Source organism: Perca flavescens, chromosome 2, assembly GCF_004354835.1.
Source record: "Perca flavescens isolate YP-PL-M2 chromosome 2, PFLA_1.0, whole genome shotgun sequence".
Lineage (NCBI taxonomy): Eukaryota > Metazoa > Chordata > Actinopteri > Perciformes > Percidae > Perca > Perca flavescens.
In genome coordinates this window covers 6,166,860-6,185,668 of record NC_041332.1, presented here as the reverse complement: position 1 = coordinate 6,185,668, position 18,809 = coordinate 6,166,860, and the positions used below count along the sequence as shown (strand labels likewise).

The following is an 18,809-nucleotide window of genomic DNA, read 5'->3' as shown; positions in this document are numbered from 1 at the left end:
CTCTCTCTCTCTCTCTCTCTCTGTGTGTGCACACAGTCCGGTTCTGGTGGTTGATGATCGCAGATATGTGCTGATTAGCTCTCATAAACTGCCATGAGTCCATGAGTCTAATGTCTGATTACTCCACATTGTCATTGTGATATTTTGTGATTACCTTCTGATTCTACAGCGTTCTCTGTCAGGTAAATATAGTAGTACAATCTCTTCCTCTGATGTAGATGGAGCCTACACTGTAAGTCAGTAGATAGGCTATACAGTGGAGTTGCATATTAAGTGGTTTGGGGTCCTTCTGTAAGTAATTTTGGGGTACAATTTGGTTTTGAAGAATTCTACAAGCAGCAACACCACAGGCCAAGCAATCGTCCCGTTCCAAACGGGCACATTTTCAACGGGCACTGTACTAGTTAAGATCAATTTCCAAAAGATGATTTTTTAGTCAACTTTAGCATGGGTTCATAAACTTATGAGCACCACTGTATGTATATGTCTCTGTGTCTGTGTCTCTGTGTGTGTCTGTGTGTCTCTGTGTCTGTCTCTGTGTCTCTGTGTGTCTGTCTGTCTCTGTGTCTCTGTGTGTCTCTGTGTGTCTGTCTCTGTGTCTGTGTGTCTGTGTGTCTGTGTGTCTGTCTCTGTGTCTGTGTGTCTCTGTGTGTCTGTCTCTGTGTCTGTGTGTCTGTCTCTGTGTCTCTGTGTGTCTCTGTGTGTCTGTCTCTGTGTCTCTGTGTGTCTGTCTGTCTCTGTGTCTCTGTGTGTCTGTCTCTGTGTCTCTGTCTCTGTGTCTCTGTCTCTGTGTCTCTGTGTCTCTGTGTCTCTGTGTGTCTGTGTCTGTGTCTCTGTCTGTGTGTCTCTGTGTGTGTCTGTGTCTCTGTGTGTGTCTCTGTCTCTGTCTGTCTGTGTCTCTGTGTGTCTCTGTGTGTCTGTCTCTGTGTGTGTGTGTCTGTCTCTGTGTCTCTGTCTCTGTGTCTCTGTCTCTGTGTCTCTGTCTCTGTCTGTGTGTCTCTGTGTGTGTCTGTGTCTCTGTGTGTGTCTCTGTCTCTGTCTCTGTGTGTCTGTGTCTCTGTGTCTGTGTCTCTGTGTGTCTCTGTGTGTCTGTCTCTGTGTCTCTGTGTGTCTGTCTCTGTGTCTCTGTCTCTGTGTCTCTGTCTCTGTGTCTCTGTCTCTGTGTGTCTGTGTCTCTCTGTGTGTCTGTGTCTCTCTGTGTCTCTCTGTGTCTGTGTCTCTGTGTCTGTGTCTGTGTGTCTGTCTCTGTGTGTCTGTCTCTGTGTCTGTGTCTCTGTGTCTGTGTTTCTGTGTCTGTGTCTCTGTGTGTCTCTGTGTGTCTGTGTCTGTGTCTCTGTGTGTGTCTGTGTCTGTGTGTCTCTGTGTGTCTCTGTCTCTGTGTCTCTGTGTCTCTGTCTGTGTCTGTGTCTGTGTCTCTGTGTCTCTGTGTGTCTCTGTGTGTCTGTGTCTCTGTCTCTGTGTGTGTCTGTGTGTCTGTCTCTGTGTCTCTGTGTGTCTGTGTGTCTGTCTCTGTGTCTCTGTCTCTGTCTCTGTGTGTGTCTGTCTCTGTGTCTCTGTGTGTCTCTGTGTCTGTCTCTGTGTCTCTGTCTCTGTGTCTCTCTGTGTGTCTGTGTCTCTGTGTGTCTCTCTCTCTCTCTCTCTCTCTCTCTCTCTCTCTCTCTGTGTGCGTGCACACAGTCCGGTTCTGGTGGTTGATGATCGCAGATATGTGCTGATTAGCTCTCATAAACTGCCATGAGTCCATGAGTCTAATGTCTGATTACTCCACATTGTCATTGTGATATTTTGTGATTACGTTCTGATTCTACAGCGTTCTCTGTCAGGTAAATATAGTAGTACAATCTCTTCCTCTGATGTAGATGGAGCCTACACTGTAAGTCAGTAGATAGGCTATACTGTGGAGTTGCATATTAAGTGGTTTGGGGTCCTTCTGTAAGTAATTTTGGGGTACAATTTGGTTTTGAAGAATTCTACAAGCAGCAACACCACAGGCCAAGCAATCGTCCCGTTCCAAACGGGCACATTTTCAACGGGCACTGTACTAGTTAAGATCAATTTCAAAAGATGATTTTTAGTCAACTTTAGCATGGGTTCATAAACTTATGAGCACCACTGTATGTATATGTCTCTGTGTCTGTGTCTCTGTGTGTGTCTGTGTGTCTCTGTGTCTGTCTCTGTGTCTCTGTGTGTCTGTCTGTCTCTGTGTCTCTGTGTGTCTCTGTGTGTCTGTCTCTGTGTCTGTGTGTCTGTGTGTCTGTGTGTCTGTCTCTGTGTCTGTGTGTCTCTGTGTGTCTGTCTCTGTGTCTGTGTGTCTGTCTCTGTGTCTCTGTGTGTCTCTGTGTGTCTGTCTCTGTGTCTCTGTGTGTGTGTGTCTGTCTCTGTGTCTCTGTGTGTCTGTCTGTCTCTGTGTCTGTGTGTCTGTCTCTGTGTCTCTGTCTCTGTGTCTCTGTCTGTGTCTCTGTGTCTGTGTCTCTGTGTCTCTGTGTGTCTGTGTCTGTGTCTCTGTCTGTGTGTCTCTGTGTGTGTCTGTGTCTCTGTGTGTGTCTCTGTCTCTGTCTATCTGTGTCTCTGTGTGTCTCTGTGTGTCTGTCTCTGTGTGTCTGTCTCTGTGTCTCTGTCTCTGTGTCTCTGTCTCTGTGTCTCTGTCTCTGTCTGTGTGTCTCTGTGTGTGTCTGTGTCTCTGTGTGTGTCTCTGTCTCTGTCTCTGTGTGTCTGTGTCTCTGTGTCTGTGTCTCTGTGTGTCTCTGTGTGTCTGTCTCTGTGTCTCTGTGTGTCTGTCTCTGTGTCTCTGTGTCTCTGTCTCTGTCTCTGTCTCTGTGTCTCTCTGTGTGTCTGTGTCTCTCTGTGTGTCTGTGTCTCTCTGTGTCTCTCTGTGTCTGTGTCTCTGTGTCTGTGTCTGTGTGTCTGTCTCTGTGTGTCTGTCTCTGTGTGTCTGTCTCTGTGTCTGTGTCTCTGTGTCTGTGTCTCTGTGTGTCTCTGTGTGTCTGTGTCTGTGTCTCTGTGTGTGTCTGTGTCTGTGTGTCTCTGTGTGTCTCTGTCTCTGTGTCTCTGTGTCTCTGTCTGTGTCTGTGTCTGTGTCTCTGTGTCTCTGTGTGTCTCTGTGTGTCTGTGTCTCTGTCTCTGTGTGTGTCTGTGTGTCTGTCTCTGTGTCTCTGTGTGTCTGTGTGTCTGTGTGTCTGTCTCTGTGTCTCTGTCTCTGTCTCTGTGTCTCTGTGTGTCTGTCTCTGTGTCTCTGTGTGTCTGTGTCTGTCTCTGTGTCTCTGTCTCTGTGTCTCTCTGTGTGTCTGTGTCTCTGTGTGTCTCTCTCTCTCTCTCTCTCTCCTCTCTCTCTCTCTCTCTCTCTCTGTGTGCGTGCACACAGTCCGGTTCTGGTGGTTGATGATTGCAGATATGTGCTGATTAGCTCTCATAAACTGCCATGAGTCCATGAGTCTAATGTCTGATTACTCCACATTGTCATTGTGATATTTTGTGATTACGTTCTGATTCTACAGCGTTCTCTGTCAGGTAAATATAGTAGTACAATCTCTTCCTCTGATGTAGATGGAGCCTACACTGTAAGTCAGTAGATAGGCTATACTGTGGAGTTGCATATTAAGTGGTTTGGGGTCCTTCTGTAAGTAATTTTGGGGTACAATTTGGTTTTGAAGAATTCTACAAGCAGCAACACCACAGGCCAAGCAATCGTCCCGTTCCAAACGGGCACATTTTCAACGGGCACTGTACTAGTTAAGATCAATTTCAAAAAGATGATTTTTTAGTCAACTTTAGCATGGGTTCATAAACTTATGAGCACCACTGTATGTCTTGAGTGAAGCTATAAACTAAGTTCAATGTGATTGTGGCTGAATGTTGTCATAGGAGGATTTCTGCTGCATGTTTCTGCTGATGATGAAGAAATTGTCGGACGACTGAAAGGTTTGCCGAGAAAACGGATCCGCAAAGTTAAAATTAAACTCACTGATGATGGTTTCACAGTCCCACTTCTCTTCCGGAGCTTTGATAACAACAGTTTCCATCTCTTCTTCCTCCTCATCATCTTCCTCATCTTCCTCCTTCAGGACAGGAAGTTCTTTTGGACCCAAGTCATCAGGCCTCAGGTACCTAAACCACAAACAAGTCAGCGGGAAGGGCATAAACCTGATGCAGCATTCATCGTCCACCAGGGACCAGTTTTTCAAAACATGTAATCTGGATCAAACTGATCCGGATTTGGAAATCCCATGTTTTGCTATCCAGAGCCCAGTTTTTCAAAAGTAATCCAGTGTGATTTCTGATCACGGATTGGATCAAATCTTGGAAATGGAGTTTTCAAAAGCAAAAGAGGGATTACGAACTAAACTCCACACTACTACTACAGACCATCTAATCCGATTTTACATGTAACAGTCCTCCAGACAAATGCAGAGTTTTTTTGTGATTGTTGCGGGGCAAAAATCCTTGATTATGCGGCACGTTTTCTTAAAAAATGCGATGGACTATGTGGGATATTTATGCACTTTTTTGCAACGAATCGTGCAAGCCCCGCACATTTTGCGTGGAAATCGGCGAAAGTGCAGCGTATTTGAAAACAATGCGGCCCCCGCATAAATATGGGGACTTTGGCTGATTATGCGTTGAATTATGTGATCGCATAATCACGTTTTTCTGGAGGGATTGATCAAACCTGCAGGTTTTTCAAAACTGAACTTGGTTTGGGATCTATTCGATCTTGGAAATGGGTTTTTCAAAAGCAAAAGAGGGATTCCGAACTTAGATCAGAACATGTAATCTGATTTTACATGTGATCTGGATCAAACCCACCCTTTGGGTTTTTCTTTGAACCAGGTGATCCTGGATAGCAAAACATGGGATTTCCTAATCCATATCAATTTGATCCAGATTAAATTTTTTTTTAAAACTGGCCCCTAACTTTTATGCCAGTTTTTTTTTAAGGAACATTGGATTGGATCACTGTGATCCAAATACCAAATTTCAGTATTACCAAATCCTGTTTACCAGAGCCTTAAGTGGAACCAACAGTGTAGCCTACTGGCTTAGCAAAGAGCAACAGGTAGGCAAAACACCGGTGGCCACAAATAGCCCTTGTTTGTTTTAATTTTAAGAAACAGAAACACTGTTTTTAGTTTTTTTTTGGGGTTTACTATATCTCATTAGATGTGACAGGCTTCATAAATGCTTCAAATATGAAGAAATGTATAAATCATCAGTAAACATTGATTTTGTGGTCTTAAAAAAAACTGATTATTTGGTTTGAAAAATCACAACTGAATCCACTAGGGCTGTCCTTGACTAAAGAAATTCTTAGTCGAGTAACACTTATAGGATTTTGTCGACTAATCGATTAGTTGATTTAATTGACAGAGCTGTGCGCTTTGAGAGGTGGTTAAGACTAGAAAAGCACAATATAAATGTAGTTAATTAACCATCTGTAAAACTGAGTTTCTCCACAATTAATCCTGCAAAAGCACCACTTTAAATCTTGTGTTTACCATAAATGTGCTCATAAGTTTCTTGGAAATGAGTAATTAAGCATGAATAAGCATAAAAAATGACTTATCAACTAAAGAAATCTTAGACGACTAAGACCAAAACAACCGATTAGTCAACTAATCGACTAAGATGTGGCAGCCCTAGAATCCACCCTTTTGATTGGATCAGGATAATCCTGTTTTCTTGGATCAATTAGATCCCAAACCGAGTTTAAAGTTTTGAAAAATCCGTGATCTGAAATCCCACTGGATTACTTTTGAAAAACTGGGCCCAGACGATTTTTAATAAAACCTCCCATCACGAGAAATGACAGAACCAGATCAAGAATAAAAAAAAAGAATGTGCTCACTCTTTCTCTTTCTGTATGAAATAGTCTTTGATCACTTCTTCCAGGCGAGCGCTGTCCGGCTGGATGAAGCCCTCCAGCTCTGCGTTGTCCAGAGCGCCGATCTCGTCGTCATCAAACTGCTCGTAAAACTGAAAACAACAACACAGACGGACAGAGTTCGCATGTCACGCCAAAAGACAAAGTAAGTACTGAAATGTTAACAGAGGGTGCGTACGTAAACAGTCTCTCCGAGCTCTGGAACAAACCGGACCGTTCGGTTACTCGGAGCCTACACGCTCAGATCTCAATTTTAAGGCCACCACACTAGGGCTGTCCCAAACGATTATCTTTTAAAACGATTAATCTAGCGATTATTTTTTTCGATTGGTCGACTAATCTAACGATACATTTTCCCATTGCTCAATTATTAACAATTTACACAAAACAAATTTCAATAAGGTTCAAGTCTCTATTTATTAAAACACTGCACTGTTCAAGTAAAATTAATTTGTAGTGCAACCTGAAGCCAGATGTAGGCAATCAATCCAAGCACAAAATACAGTCACTTTCAGGAGGAATACAGAAATAAAAACTTCAAAAGTAAAGAGAGCAAGTGCAAAAAGAGTAGTGTATGAGAGATTAACCTGTATTTGCTTTTTTTAAACGGTAGGTAAATTAATGAATACGCTCTTGTTTAACATCCAAGCTCTTCTCCCTTTAATTTAACGTGAATTATTTGTATCTAAAGGCTGGTTAAGCACTGTAGGGAGGAGAAGTTGGACAGTTGTTTTTGTCTCGTTCCAGTGATTGGCACATCTGGGTGATGGCGTCAGATACGCGTTATCATGTTAGATGTATTTCCACTCTCATACCAAACAACTGCTGAACAACACCAACACATAGAGCTGAGCAATTTGTTTGTTTATAAAAAACTTGATTTACAATTTGATTCCCCCCCTTACATTTAAAAAAAAATAACTGTGAACTGTAAATATATTTTAAAAATATATATTTATTGTATTTAATTAAAGTGCATCAACATTAACAAAATTGCAAAGGAAAACCCTTTCTCTAAGTGAAAAGTCACTGTGCAAATATTAATCGATTTGACCTACCAACTCGATTTTTAAATCAAATTGATTTTTTTTTTACTCTCTCGCCTGTAGTACTACTACTGGAACTGACCCGAGGACTAGAGATGTTCCAATACCGATACCAGTATCGGCTCCGATACTGCCTAAAACGCAGGTATCAGGAAGTACTGGAGTTTATGCACCAATCCGATACCACGTAATAAAGCCCTAAAGAAAATCTACGTTAAAGTAGTTTATTTATGTTCTTTTTCCATTATAACTGACTGTCAAACTGGAGAATAAAAGAAAGTACTGGGGCGTTCATTTTTTGTGTTTGTTCATGTTTCACAAAGAGTTTAACCTGAGCCAGACCGACAACAACGATAGAAATCATATCACATCCATACAGAGATAGTAGTATACAGCTGTTATACATCATATCACATCCATACAGAGATAGTAGTATACAGCTGTTATATATCATATCACATCCATACAGAGATAGTAGTATACAGCTGTTATATATCATATCACATCCATACAGAGATAGTAGTATACAGCTGTTATACATCATATCACATCCATACAGGGATAGTATACAGCTGTTAAAACATAATGAAATATATGACACTCTGGTATCGGATCGGTACTCGGTATCGGCCGATACGCAAGTTCAGGCATCGGAATCGGTATCGGGAAGCAAAAAAGTGGTATCGGGCCATCTCTACCAAGGACCAAAGTTTTTGAGACACGGACGGCATTAGACAAGAGGACTTGACACGGGAGGCTCCAGGCTGCAGCCATACGGTCTTGAAGTTTTCCCAAACTTGCCATCTTAAAGAGGCCGGCAGGGAACTATGGTGGGAAACAACCACTCGCCATACTCGTCTTTTCGTGCTGCTATCTCTGACTCACTCACTGGACCGTCGACCTGACAAAAAACTGCATGTAGGCGGAGGAGCTCGGCCTCGGCTACCTTCAGTAGCGGGGCTACAGATCAGGTTCCCCTAGAACAGGGGTGTCAAACTCATTTTCACTAAGGGCCACACTGGAAAAAGAGAATCACACCAAGGGCCAGACATGTAGAGTTTATTGACATGCTTTTGTTACTGCGTGTCACTTTTTAAAAAAAACATTTTGTTAGCTTTTTTCCTCATTTTGTGTTGTTTTTGTTCTGACTTTTTTGTGGCTTTCTCAGACATTTTTCACCTTTTTGTAAATTTGTTGCTTTTCCCGACATTTTTGTACACTTTTTGTTGCATTTTTGTAGACCTGAAGCCCCACAAAAGTCATCAAAAGAGTTCCTTAGCCATCATAGAATTAAGCAAATCAAGCAAAACAATGATACATTTTTTTTTAACAACAACCTGTTTCACAGCCTGAATATGAAAACTCTCTCTGCTTCTGGGGGATTTCTGTGTCTCAGAGTCGGCAAATCTGCCATATTCTGCTTTGAATGTCATAGAATTGCTTTGTGTTAAAAAACACTTTCCTGTGTTTGTGGTTTGGCGCACAACTAGGTGGGTCAACATTTATTGTGAACCCAAATTTATATACGGGCCGGATCTAAATCTGCAAGGGCCCGGATTTGACCCCCGGGCCTCGAGTTTGACACATGTGCTCTAGAACCAGCGTATCTAAAAGTAGTTCTGCATTACATCAATTCATTTGCACACAAGTTTTACTTATTTATCTTATTTACTGACATGTCAACGCAAATTATTTGTGTCGAAGCATTTACGTAATCGATGACGTCGACTATGTCGACGAATCGTCCCAGTCCTACTTCACACACACACCACAACCACAAAATCAGAGGACAACACGCACACACTCAACTGCCGGTTCACCATTCTGCCCTCAGGACGCAGGTACAGATCCCTGAGGCGCAACAGAGCTCGCTTTGGCAGAAGCCTGGCGCCTGCAGCCATAGCAACACTAAACAAAGATACCTGTCTGTGTTATTCCCCTGCATCTGTCATTCTGTTACGTTTGTACTATTGTTTCTCTGTAACAGTGCTGTGTCCATAATGTACAGTGCTTGTGACCAAGAATTTCCCCTTAGGGACAATAACGTCTGAAGTCCATCCTTCAGTTTATCACAAACATTCAACATCAACACATCTGGAGATACAAGGTTTTCACGGGACAGGAAGGGAATGAAAAATTGGCATCTGAAAAGCTGTCCGACAAATGTAGTGGAGTAAAAAGTACAATGTTAACATCTGAGATGTAGGTGGAGGTGTATAAAGTAGTATAAAATGGAAACAAGCAAGTAAAAGTACAGTACAGGCCAAAAGTTTGGACACACCTTCTCATTCAACGTGTTTCTTTATTTTCATGACTATTGACATTGTAGATTCTCACTGAAGGCATCAAAACTATGAATGAACACACATGGAATTATGTTAACAAAAAAGTGTGAAATAACTGAAAACATGTCTTATATTTTAGATTCTTCAAAGTAGCCACCCTTTGCTTTTTTTGATAACTCTGCAAACCCTTGGTGTTCTCTCAATGAGCTTCATGAGGTAGTCACCTGAAATGGTTTTACCTTCACAGGTGTGCTTTGTCAGGGTTAATTAGTGGAAGTTTTTCCCTTTATTAAAAGGAACACGCCGACTTATTGGGAATTTAGCTTATTCAGCGTAACCCCCAGAGTTAGACAAGTCGATACATACCCTTCTCATCTCCGTGCGTGCTGTAATGCTGTCTGACGGCTCCAGCGGCATCAGGCCAGCACAGAACCTGCAGGTGAATGGTTCCAGTAATCCTACTGCTCCCAATAAGTGACAAAATAACACCAACATGTTCCTATTTACATGTTGTGGTTTGTAGAGTCACAGCGTGTACAAAAAACAACGTAACATGAGACACAGCCGTCTTCTAACTGTAAACAAACCGGGAACTATATTCTCAGGAGAAAACCTTCCCGGTTTGTTTACTGTTAGAAGATGGCTGTGTCTCATTTTACGTTGTTTTTTTGTACACGCCAGACTCTACAAATCACAACACGTAAATAGGAACATGTTGGCGTTATTTTGTCACTTTTGTCACAATTGGGAGCAGTAGGCTAGTTGGAACCAGTCACCTGCAGGATCTGTGCTAGGCTAAGCTAATGCTGGAGACCTCAGACAGCATTACAGCACGCACGGAGATGAGAAGGGTATGTATCGACTTGTCTTACTCTGGGGGTTACGGTGAATAAGCTAAATTCCCAATAAGTCGGCATGTTCCTTTAATAAAAAAGCAAAGGGTGGCTACTTTGAAGAATCTAAAATATAAGACATGTTTTCAGTTATTTCACAATTTTTTGTTAAGTACATAATTTCATATGTGTTCATTCATAGTTTTGATGCCTTCGGTGAGAATCTACAATGTAAATAGTCATGAAAATAAAAAGGAAACACATTGAATGAGAAGGTGTGTCCAAACGTTTGGCCTGTACTGTACACGTACCTTGAATTTAAACTTAAGTACAGAATTTGAGTGAATGTAATTAGTTACATTCCACCACTGTCTCAGTATAAGTAATCACTGCAGACCCAGGAATTTAGAGGATAGCTTTTCTGCTTGTGGTGGTTAACGGTCTGTGTTTTATTTTAATTTTTTAATCAGTTGAAAATCTCCAGAATTTATTCTTCGGGGGCAGACTCTGTGTGGCTCTGGTCATCTGATGAAAAACTGGCATCTGAAATGTAACTAAAGCTGTCAGCCAAATGTAGTGGAGTAAAAAGTACAACGTTTACCTCTGAGATGTAGGTGGAGGTGTATAAAGTAGGGCTGTCCTCGACGAAAGAAATTCTTAGTCGACTAACACTTATAGGATTTTGTCGACTAACTGATTAGTTGATTTAATTGACAGAGCTGTGTATCTTTGAGAGGTGGTTAAGACTAGAAAAGCACAATATAAATGTAGTTAATTAACCATCTGTAAAACTGAGTTTCTCCACAATTAATCCTGCAAAAGCACCACTTTAACTCTTGTGTTTACCATAAATGTGCTCATAACTTTCTTGGAAATGAGTAATTAAGCATGAATAAGCATAAAAAATGACTTATCAACTAAAGAAATCTTAGTCGACTAAGACCAAAATGACTGATTAGTCGACTAATCAACTAAGAGGTGGCAGCCCTAGTATAAAGTAATATAAAATGCAGACTCCGTGTGCATCAGAAAGAGTTAAAGTTTTCACCTTTTCGAAGCGGTCGTCCAGCAGGGTGAGCTGCTCGTTCCTCCGCATCACGGACGATGTCATTGAGTACTCCGTGAATCGACTCTTCGTCTCTTCGTCCATAAAGAGAAACTCCGGGCCGCGGCCCTCCGTATTTTCGTCACCCGAAAACCCGCCTTCAGAGTCAAAGTAGCCTTCAGAGTCTGTGTCCTCCCACTCATCATCATCATCGTCATCGTCATCTCTGTCACAGGTTACACATTCAAATTAAATCAAACAAGTTTGATAAATATCATGACACCACCTAGCCTAGAAATCTAGACGCACCCTAGTGGCAAATTTTATTTGCAGCCAGCGGGAGGGTCTAGGCGCTCTCCGTTGACTTGCGAGCTGGACAAATCAAAATCTGGTCAGGCCAATCACATCGTGTATAGAGTCGGTGGGCGGGGCTTATGGCTGCTGCTGCTGGGAACAGCGGACTTCTGGAAGACTTGGAGTTCAGCTTTTCTTTGAGAAAAGAGCAAAGAACGGCACAGAAGTCATTCTTAAAAAAGGAAGATGTGTTCGGAGTTTCTCCGACCGGATACGGCAAGAGTTTAATCTATCAACTATTTTCTCTACCTTCTTCGTTGCTCTGCCTGGTTGTAGCGCTATCCTATCGCGTGCAGGGGGAATTTGAAAGACAATTGTTTATCCCGCCCCTCGGATTGAGCTCCGTCAATGGTGAGTTCCCAGACCTCAACATCTGGATGTGGGTCTGGCTTGTCAGGCTAGATACCACCCTCTGAGGAATCAGAATCCATTCGTTGATGTGGGATTCATCTACTGGGTTCGGGGAGCAGACACCGTCCCCACATTTAAGAGTAAACTTAAAACTCTCCTCTTTGATAAAGCTTATATTTAGGGAGTGAGGAGTTGCAGTGTTCGCCTAGACCGGCGGGGGAGGGTGTGTATCTCTGCAGCTCTTAGTTATGCTGTTATAGTTTTAGACTGCCGGGGGACTTCCTTTTTCTCTCATCTCACTTTTCATCTGTGAGCAGAAGCTTGTTACTAACCTAGCTCTGGGGGAGCTTGTTATGTTTTCTCGCCCAGCAGTTTTCCCTGGATTAGGGTGGCACCTAAATCATGGTTGTAGCTGTCGCCGTGGTCCTGCTAGGCGCCCTGCTACGCCCTGATACACCCTGCTATGCCCTGATACGCCCTGATACTCCCTGATACACCCTGCTATGCCCTGATACACCCTGCTATGCCCTGATACACCCTGCTACGCCCTGATACACCCTGCTACGCCCTGATATGCCCTGCTACGCCCTGATACACCCTGCTACGCCCTGATACACCCTGCTACGCCCTGATACACCCTACTATGCCCTGATACTCCCTGCTACGCCCTAATACGCCCTGATACGCCCTGATACACCCTGCTACACCCTGCTACACCCTGCTACGCCCTGCTACGCCCTACTACGCCCTACTACGCCCTGATACGCCCTGCTACGCCCTGATACGCCCTGATACACCCTGCTACGCCCTGATACTCCCTGATACACCCTGCTATGCCCTGATACACCCTGCTACGCCCTGATACACCCTGCTACGCCCTGATACACCCTGCTATGCCCTGATACGCCCCGATACGCCCTGATATGCCCTGATACACCCTGATACACCCTGCTACGCCCTGATACACCCTGCTACGCCCTGATACACCCTACTATGCCCTGATACTCCCTGCTACGCCCTAATACGCCCTGATACGCCCTGATACACCCTGCTACACCCTGCTACACCCTGCTACGCCCTGCTACGCCCTACTACGCCCTGCTACGCCCTGCTACGCCCTGCTACGCCCTGCTACGCCCTGCTACGCCCTGATACACCCTACTATGCCCTGATACACCCTGCTATGCCCTGATACACCCTACACCCTTCTACGCCCTAATACACCCTTCTACGTCCTAATACTCCTTGCTATGCCCTGATACACCCTACTACGTCATGCTAAGGGTCTGTCCGAGGTTTCTGCCTGTTGGGGGTTTGGTCTTTGTAAATTACAGAGTGTGGTCTAGACCTACTCCATCTATAAAGTGTCCTGAGATAACTTCTGTTATAACACTATAAATAAAATTGAATGGAAGACTAGGGGTGGTACGGTTCATGAAAAAACACCCAAACCGCTCGGTTCACTAGTCTCGGTTCGCTAGTCTCGGTTCGCTAGTCTCGGTTCGCTAGTCTCGGTTCGGAGCGTGTGTGTACCACACGGTTCGTCATTACACTGTTAATGGTCACTAACCTCTTACTGCCGTAGTGCCCACGTTCGACACCTATGTTAAAACACTTACTGGAAATGACGAGCGGGATGGGTGTGACAAACGCAACCCATGGCAGCTGATTGGACGATTGCGTCACATGGGTCTGGCTGGTCCCTAATATCAAAACAGACTGTCATGGCGGCTCGTTCAGAATACGATCTCATATCGTACTAAAATAGTTCACCGAAACGTGTTTCTGAAAACATTTTAAGAGAGAAATAGGCCCTGATGCAGTTGCTGAATCTGTCTTCATTTCAGATCGACAAAGGTCAGTATAAAAGATTTTCGTCAGATTTTGAGAGACACCGAGCCGAGCCCTCCTCAAGTGGAGTGGGGTGCTGCTGCTGCTGCAGGTCACGTCACCTGTAGAGATGTCAGGTGGGAGAGAGGCTGCCCCGAGCTGGAGGATGCGCCAGCGTCGTTTATAGTCTGGTGTGTGGGAACATTTTGGATTTCATGTTACCTATGATGAAATAAAACAATATAGAACTGCCACCGTGTGCATGTTTTGTGCAACATGCATTCAATATGCTGATGTTAGCTATATGCTGAAGTATATTCTGGAGTGTTAAAGATTAAAAGAAAAAATAACAAGAACCGTACAGAACCGAAAACTGTGACCCTAAAACCGTGATACGAACCGAACCGTGGGTTTTGTGAACCGTACCACCCCTATGGAAGACAAATGTTTCATCTCTTACCCGATGTCCGCGACTCCGCTTGCAGTGTTTGCTTTGGCGATGAAGTCGTCGTCCAGGAGGTTGTCGGGGTCGTCGTAGTCGAAGTCTTCGTCGAGAGCTGCCACGATGTCGGGGTCCATGTCCAGCCGTGGTCCTGAAGGGAAACGCACACAAAACAGTGAGCAACAAGACACAGACAAGATGCTGACTTCTGAACCCTTTAACCCTCGTGTTGTCTCCCTTTCGACTATGCAACTTTGTGTTTTCCTGGGTCGAACCTTTTCTACACTTTGACATTTTTATTCCAATTGTTTTGTCACATTCTTTCCAATTTTTTGTGGCGTTTTTTTAATTATGTTTTTGTCAATTTTTCTACATGTTTTTTGCCGCTTACTCCAATATATCTTTTCACTTTTTTTGTCAAGTTTTTGTCACCTTTGGTAATGTTTTTGATGGGTTTTTTGTCACTTTTTCCGAGGAAATGAAACATCGGCGAGAGGGGACAGTAAAACACCACCATCAAACTGGAAATATGTCCTGTTTTATCATGACATTGCGTTGAGGCAGTTAATTTGTATGTGCATAAAGGAACTATTCTCAAAAAATGATAAAGTTCAAAACAGTTTAACATGCTTTTGTTATTACAAATACACCAAGATAATGTTGTATTTTGGCCTGAGAAGCATCTGATCTCTTAGAACTTCATTAAATTCAACCTTTTCAGTGGGAGGAATTGCCGCCAGCCAAGTTTTCTGTTTCAATCCCAAAATCTGCCGAAAGTGATAACATAACTAGATTTCTTTCTTTTTTTATTAAAATCTTCCCTGAATCAGGAGAAAGTGACTCTGTGTTTCAGCTTCCAAAACTGTTAGACACACGATAATTAATCTGGTGCAAAAAAATTAATACAAAGAGACAACATTAAATACAGACAATATGATGATAACTTGGTTCCTTTAATCATTCGGCCTAAAATTGCCTAGAATGCAAAAAAAAAAAGCCGAACTTTAAAGTAGGCTGAGACCTCGTTCTGTAGCTCTCCCTTTCCCCTCTTTGTCACACAGGTAACGCATGCACAGAACAGCCAATAGGAACGCTCTCTCTCTCTCTGAAATGACCCTGTGATTGGCTACAGTCTCCCGGTATAACTAGATTTTCTAAAGCCTGAAAACAGAGCCAAGAAGTTGTCTCTCAGACACTTGAATTCAAATATGCTAAAAGATTATTATGGCATAATAAAATATTACATTTGCATTGCTCTACCTATGGAACTACACAGGTTTAAGTCCATCAGTGTATTTGTAGCCGGGCTGCTTACCTGAGATCGGAGCGGCTTTGTTCAGAAGTCCCACCTCCTCTTCAAACTCTGAGGCAAACACTGAAGAGGGAAGGTTGATGCTAGCGGCCTGTTCATCAAACAAAACAGGAATCATTTCAGAGCAGATTTCTATATTGACTCTACAGTATATGACTCCATACAAAGTGCACAAATTCAGAGAATGTCAACATTCTTGTGTATATTGTTTTTTTGACCAATTGTGTGAATGTACGCGAGAGACACGTAGGGATAACACAGCAGCCAACGTCTGATCTGATGCATGAAGAAAAATCCTCTTAAATAATAATGAGAAAATCTTAAATGGCAATATTTTGAGGTTAATTTATTTGGGATGCTGCTCGAATCGTACTTACTAAAACAAACTGCAAAAGTAAAAGTTGTTGGACGAAGAAATCCAGAAAACAGAAGCAAATTTATTCTGACTCTTTTGCCCCAAAATGTGGATAAAATTACATGAATGTAAAAATGTAAATGTAAAAGATTTTACATCAATTTATTTTCTCATTTCCACATAGTGACACAATTTGCACAAAAAACTAACCAGTTCTTTCTTGGTCCACCAAACATCATTGAAATACTTTAAGTGATTTTTAAAGCTGACTTTCTAACAAAGAGAAACAGAATCCTCCTTAGTGGAAGTATCTGACATTTACAATAACGACAAACCTTTCATGTTAATCCGAAACCCCGGAACTTTTGCAGGGGTTTTTTTCTGAATTTTTGGCACCCAATTTACCAAACAACCGTTGAACAAGCAGAACATAAACTTGAATATGAGCACTAATCTTAGTTTTATCTCCAGAGTCGGGCTGTAGCGGACTCTCCTGGTGATTTATTTAAATATTAATATCATTTTTTTAACCAGTTTTGTTAGCTGGGGGTGTATTTACTCAAGCATAATATACATTTTTGTTTATCAAATTGTCAGAAATGACAAAAAAAATGCATCGATTTCTGTCAAATAAGGTAACACAGACTCATTGCCTTTACTGTACGCGGACCGATCATGCTTATAGCCGTGCTATAAAAGGCCCATTCTGAGCCAGGAAAAACCCTGCTGTCAAAATATTGAAGTTTTCAAAACTATTCCAGCTCTGGGAAAACATTTTTTTTTTTATTCCATAACTTTCCATGACTCCCAAGTCAACTTACAGGAACGGCCTTGTCCGTTTCACCCTCCTCGTCCTCGTCATCATCGAGATGAATCAGACACCTGTCGGTGTGCCGGGGGCCGACTGCCACCAGCTCCGACGGGACCGACGGCTCCTTCAGGTGCTGCAGGTAGTTGTAGTCGTCATCGAAGAACACGCCAAACTCCCTCTGCTCCTCGCGCCTCTTCTCCGTGTCCAGCTGAGAAACCTCAAAAAGCACAAAGTCACGGCAACGCATTAGACAAAACATAGGGCTGGGCGATGTGGAGAAAATCAAATATCACGATATTCTTTACCAAATACCTCGATATCGATATGTGACTATTGGTGCTTTCACAAAATATTTACAAAATGCGATTTTTGATAAATAATCATCAGTAATGTGGATGTAATGACTAAGCGGGTAAAGGCAAATATTACAACAGTTACAACATGCTGGTAAGTTCAGAAAAGTACATCACTTTACTGTAATGCAGCCTTTAAAACCAGGAAAAGACACTTATGTCATATCATGATATCCAAAATCTAAGACGATATCTAGTCTCATATCACGATGTCGATATAATATCGATATATTGCCCAGCTCTAACAAAACATTTCTAAAAAATCCCCCCGAGGGCAGGGGGAGGGGTTAGACCACATGGGTCAAACTCAAGGACCGAGGGCCGAATCTGGCCCCTCGCAGATTTCAATCCGCATATAAATTTAGGTTCACAATAAAGTTTGGCACACCTAGTTTATGTTGCTTTTTCTTAAGTTTTTGTCATTTTTGCAGACGCTTTTTTCCATGTTTGTGCCACTTTTTTCGTTGTTTTGGCACTTTTTTCTACAATGGCTAAAGAACTTTTTTGCTGACTTTTTGTCGACCAAACTGTAAGTGAGAAGACTGTATAAGACATGCAATAATACAGTCAAAGATACTTGACTTTTTTTTTCGAAATTAAAGCATGTTAATAAACTCTATATGTCTTGATATGATTCTCATTTTCCAGTGCGGCCCTCTGGGAAGTTGAGTTCAAAACCCCTGGGTTAGAAAGAGCCTCGAGGAGATACTTCTTTCAAATATTGCTACACTTTTCAACATTACCAACCATGTGATAAGACAAAAAGGTTATGAACCACTGACAGAGCTGTAACAATTCCAAATCTTGCTGTACAATTAACTGTCAATGAAATAATTGCAATAAAATTGAGTGGATCCCAGGATAACGTAACACAGGTACACAGCCTATGAAGTAACCCATGAGCATATTACAAAGTTTCTTTTGCCTAAATGAACATAAAATTGACAATTATCATCAACAGTTACACAACTTAGGACTAATGTTATCAATGAATCGCGGTTAAACAAAGAAACTGTGATTATGTTAAAAAAAAAAAGAAAAAAAATGTTATTAGACAATTATATTGATACAGGCCTAACCACTGACAAAAAAACAACAAACAAAGAGGAGACAGTTGACGAGTACCTTGTTGGCGTGCAGCAGGACGTGTTGCGGGGCTTTCTCGTCTGCAGCCAGCGGGTCCCTCTGACTCCTGTGGACCAGGTGAAAGGTCACGGCCTTCTTCTTCTCAATGAACGACTTCTTCTTCCGATGAGGCTGGAGGAGACAAACACAGCAATGAGTACTGGCGACCGCTGGTGAGAATGCAACAGTAAAGGAGGGGTCTTTAGGGGTCTGTTTTTAGGCCAGGGACCCCTTAGCTGAAAGAGAGACCGAGTAGGAACTCCCTACTGCAGCGATTCCCAACCAGGGTTACGTGTACCCTTCGGCAGTTGCCAGGGGGTATGTGGAAAGATCTTAGAGTTGCTAAACTAATTTGAAAACATACACTGTAAAAAATTATTTCCCCTTTTTGTTGTCTCAACTTCTGTTTTGGGGTCAAGTCAACTTTCAACTCAAAACTTTTCAATACTTTTGTTAAGATAACACACATATCTGTGTTTTGCTCAGAAATTCTAATGCACAGTTGACACAACTGAGTCATGCTTGTCTTCTCAAATGTAAGTTGAAGTTCACCCAGGGTTCACCACGCCACGTCATTTTGCACATGCGCAGAGCGGCAGACCACGTTAGTCAACGTCTCCTCCATTGAAGGACCCGAGCGAGAAGCGAGCTGACCGTTGGCGTAAGTAAACTTTTAACTTTTTCTATGGTCTAATATTTCAGCATAGTTTGAGTTTTGTTTTTACTAAGCTAAAGTTTTTAACGAAATACTGTGAACTGACCATTCAAACCTACAGTATAACGTGCAAG

The 18,809-nt window shown here is 42.4% G+C and overlaps 1 protein-coding gene across 1 annotated transcript in view; it reads right to left on the bottom strand.

Moving 5' to 3' along the window:
- The window catches only part of LOC114545245 (protein LTV1 homolog), a 27,452-nt gene extending 8,856 nt beyond the window's left edge, over positions 1-18,596 (bottom strand). The window contains exons 1-8 of the mRNA XM_028563535.1: positions 18,573-18,596; positions 18,021-18,152; positions 16,553-16,759; positions 15,380-15,467; positions 14,083-14,215; positions 11,091-11,313; positions 5,843-5,970; positions 3,962-4,104 (exon numbers count right to left, since the gene is read on the bottom strand). Coding sequence (XP_028419336.1) covers positions 3,962-4,104; positions 5,843-5,970; positions 11,091-11,313; positions 14,083-14,215; positions 15,380-15,467; positions 16,553-16,759; positions 18,021-18,152; positions 18,573-18,596 — 1,078 coding nt within the window. The remainder of the gene's footprint in view (positions 1-3,961; positions 4,105-5,842; positions 5,971-11,090; positions 11,314-14,082; positions 14,216-15,379; positions 15,468-16,552; positions 16,760-18,020; positions 18,153-18,572) is intronic.
- Positions 18,597-18,809: the final 213 nt, after the last annotated feature.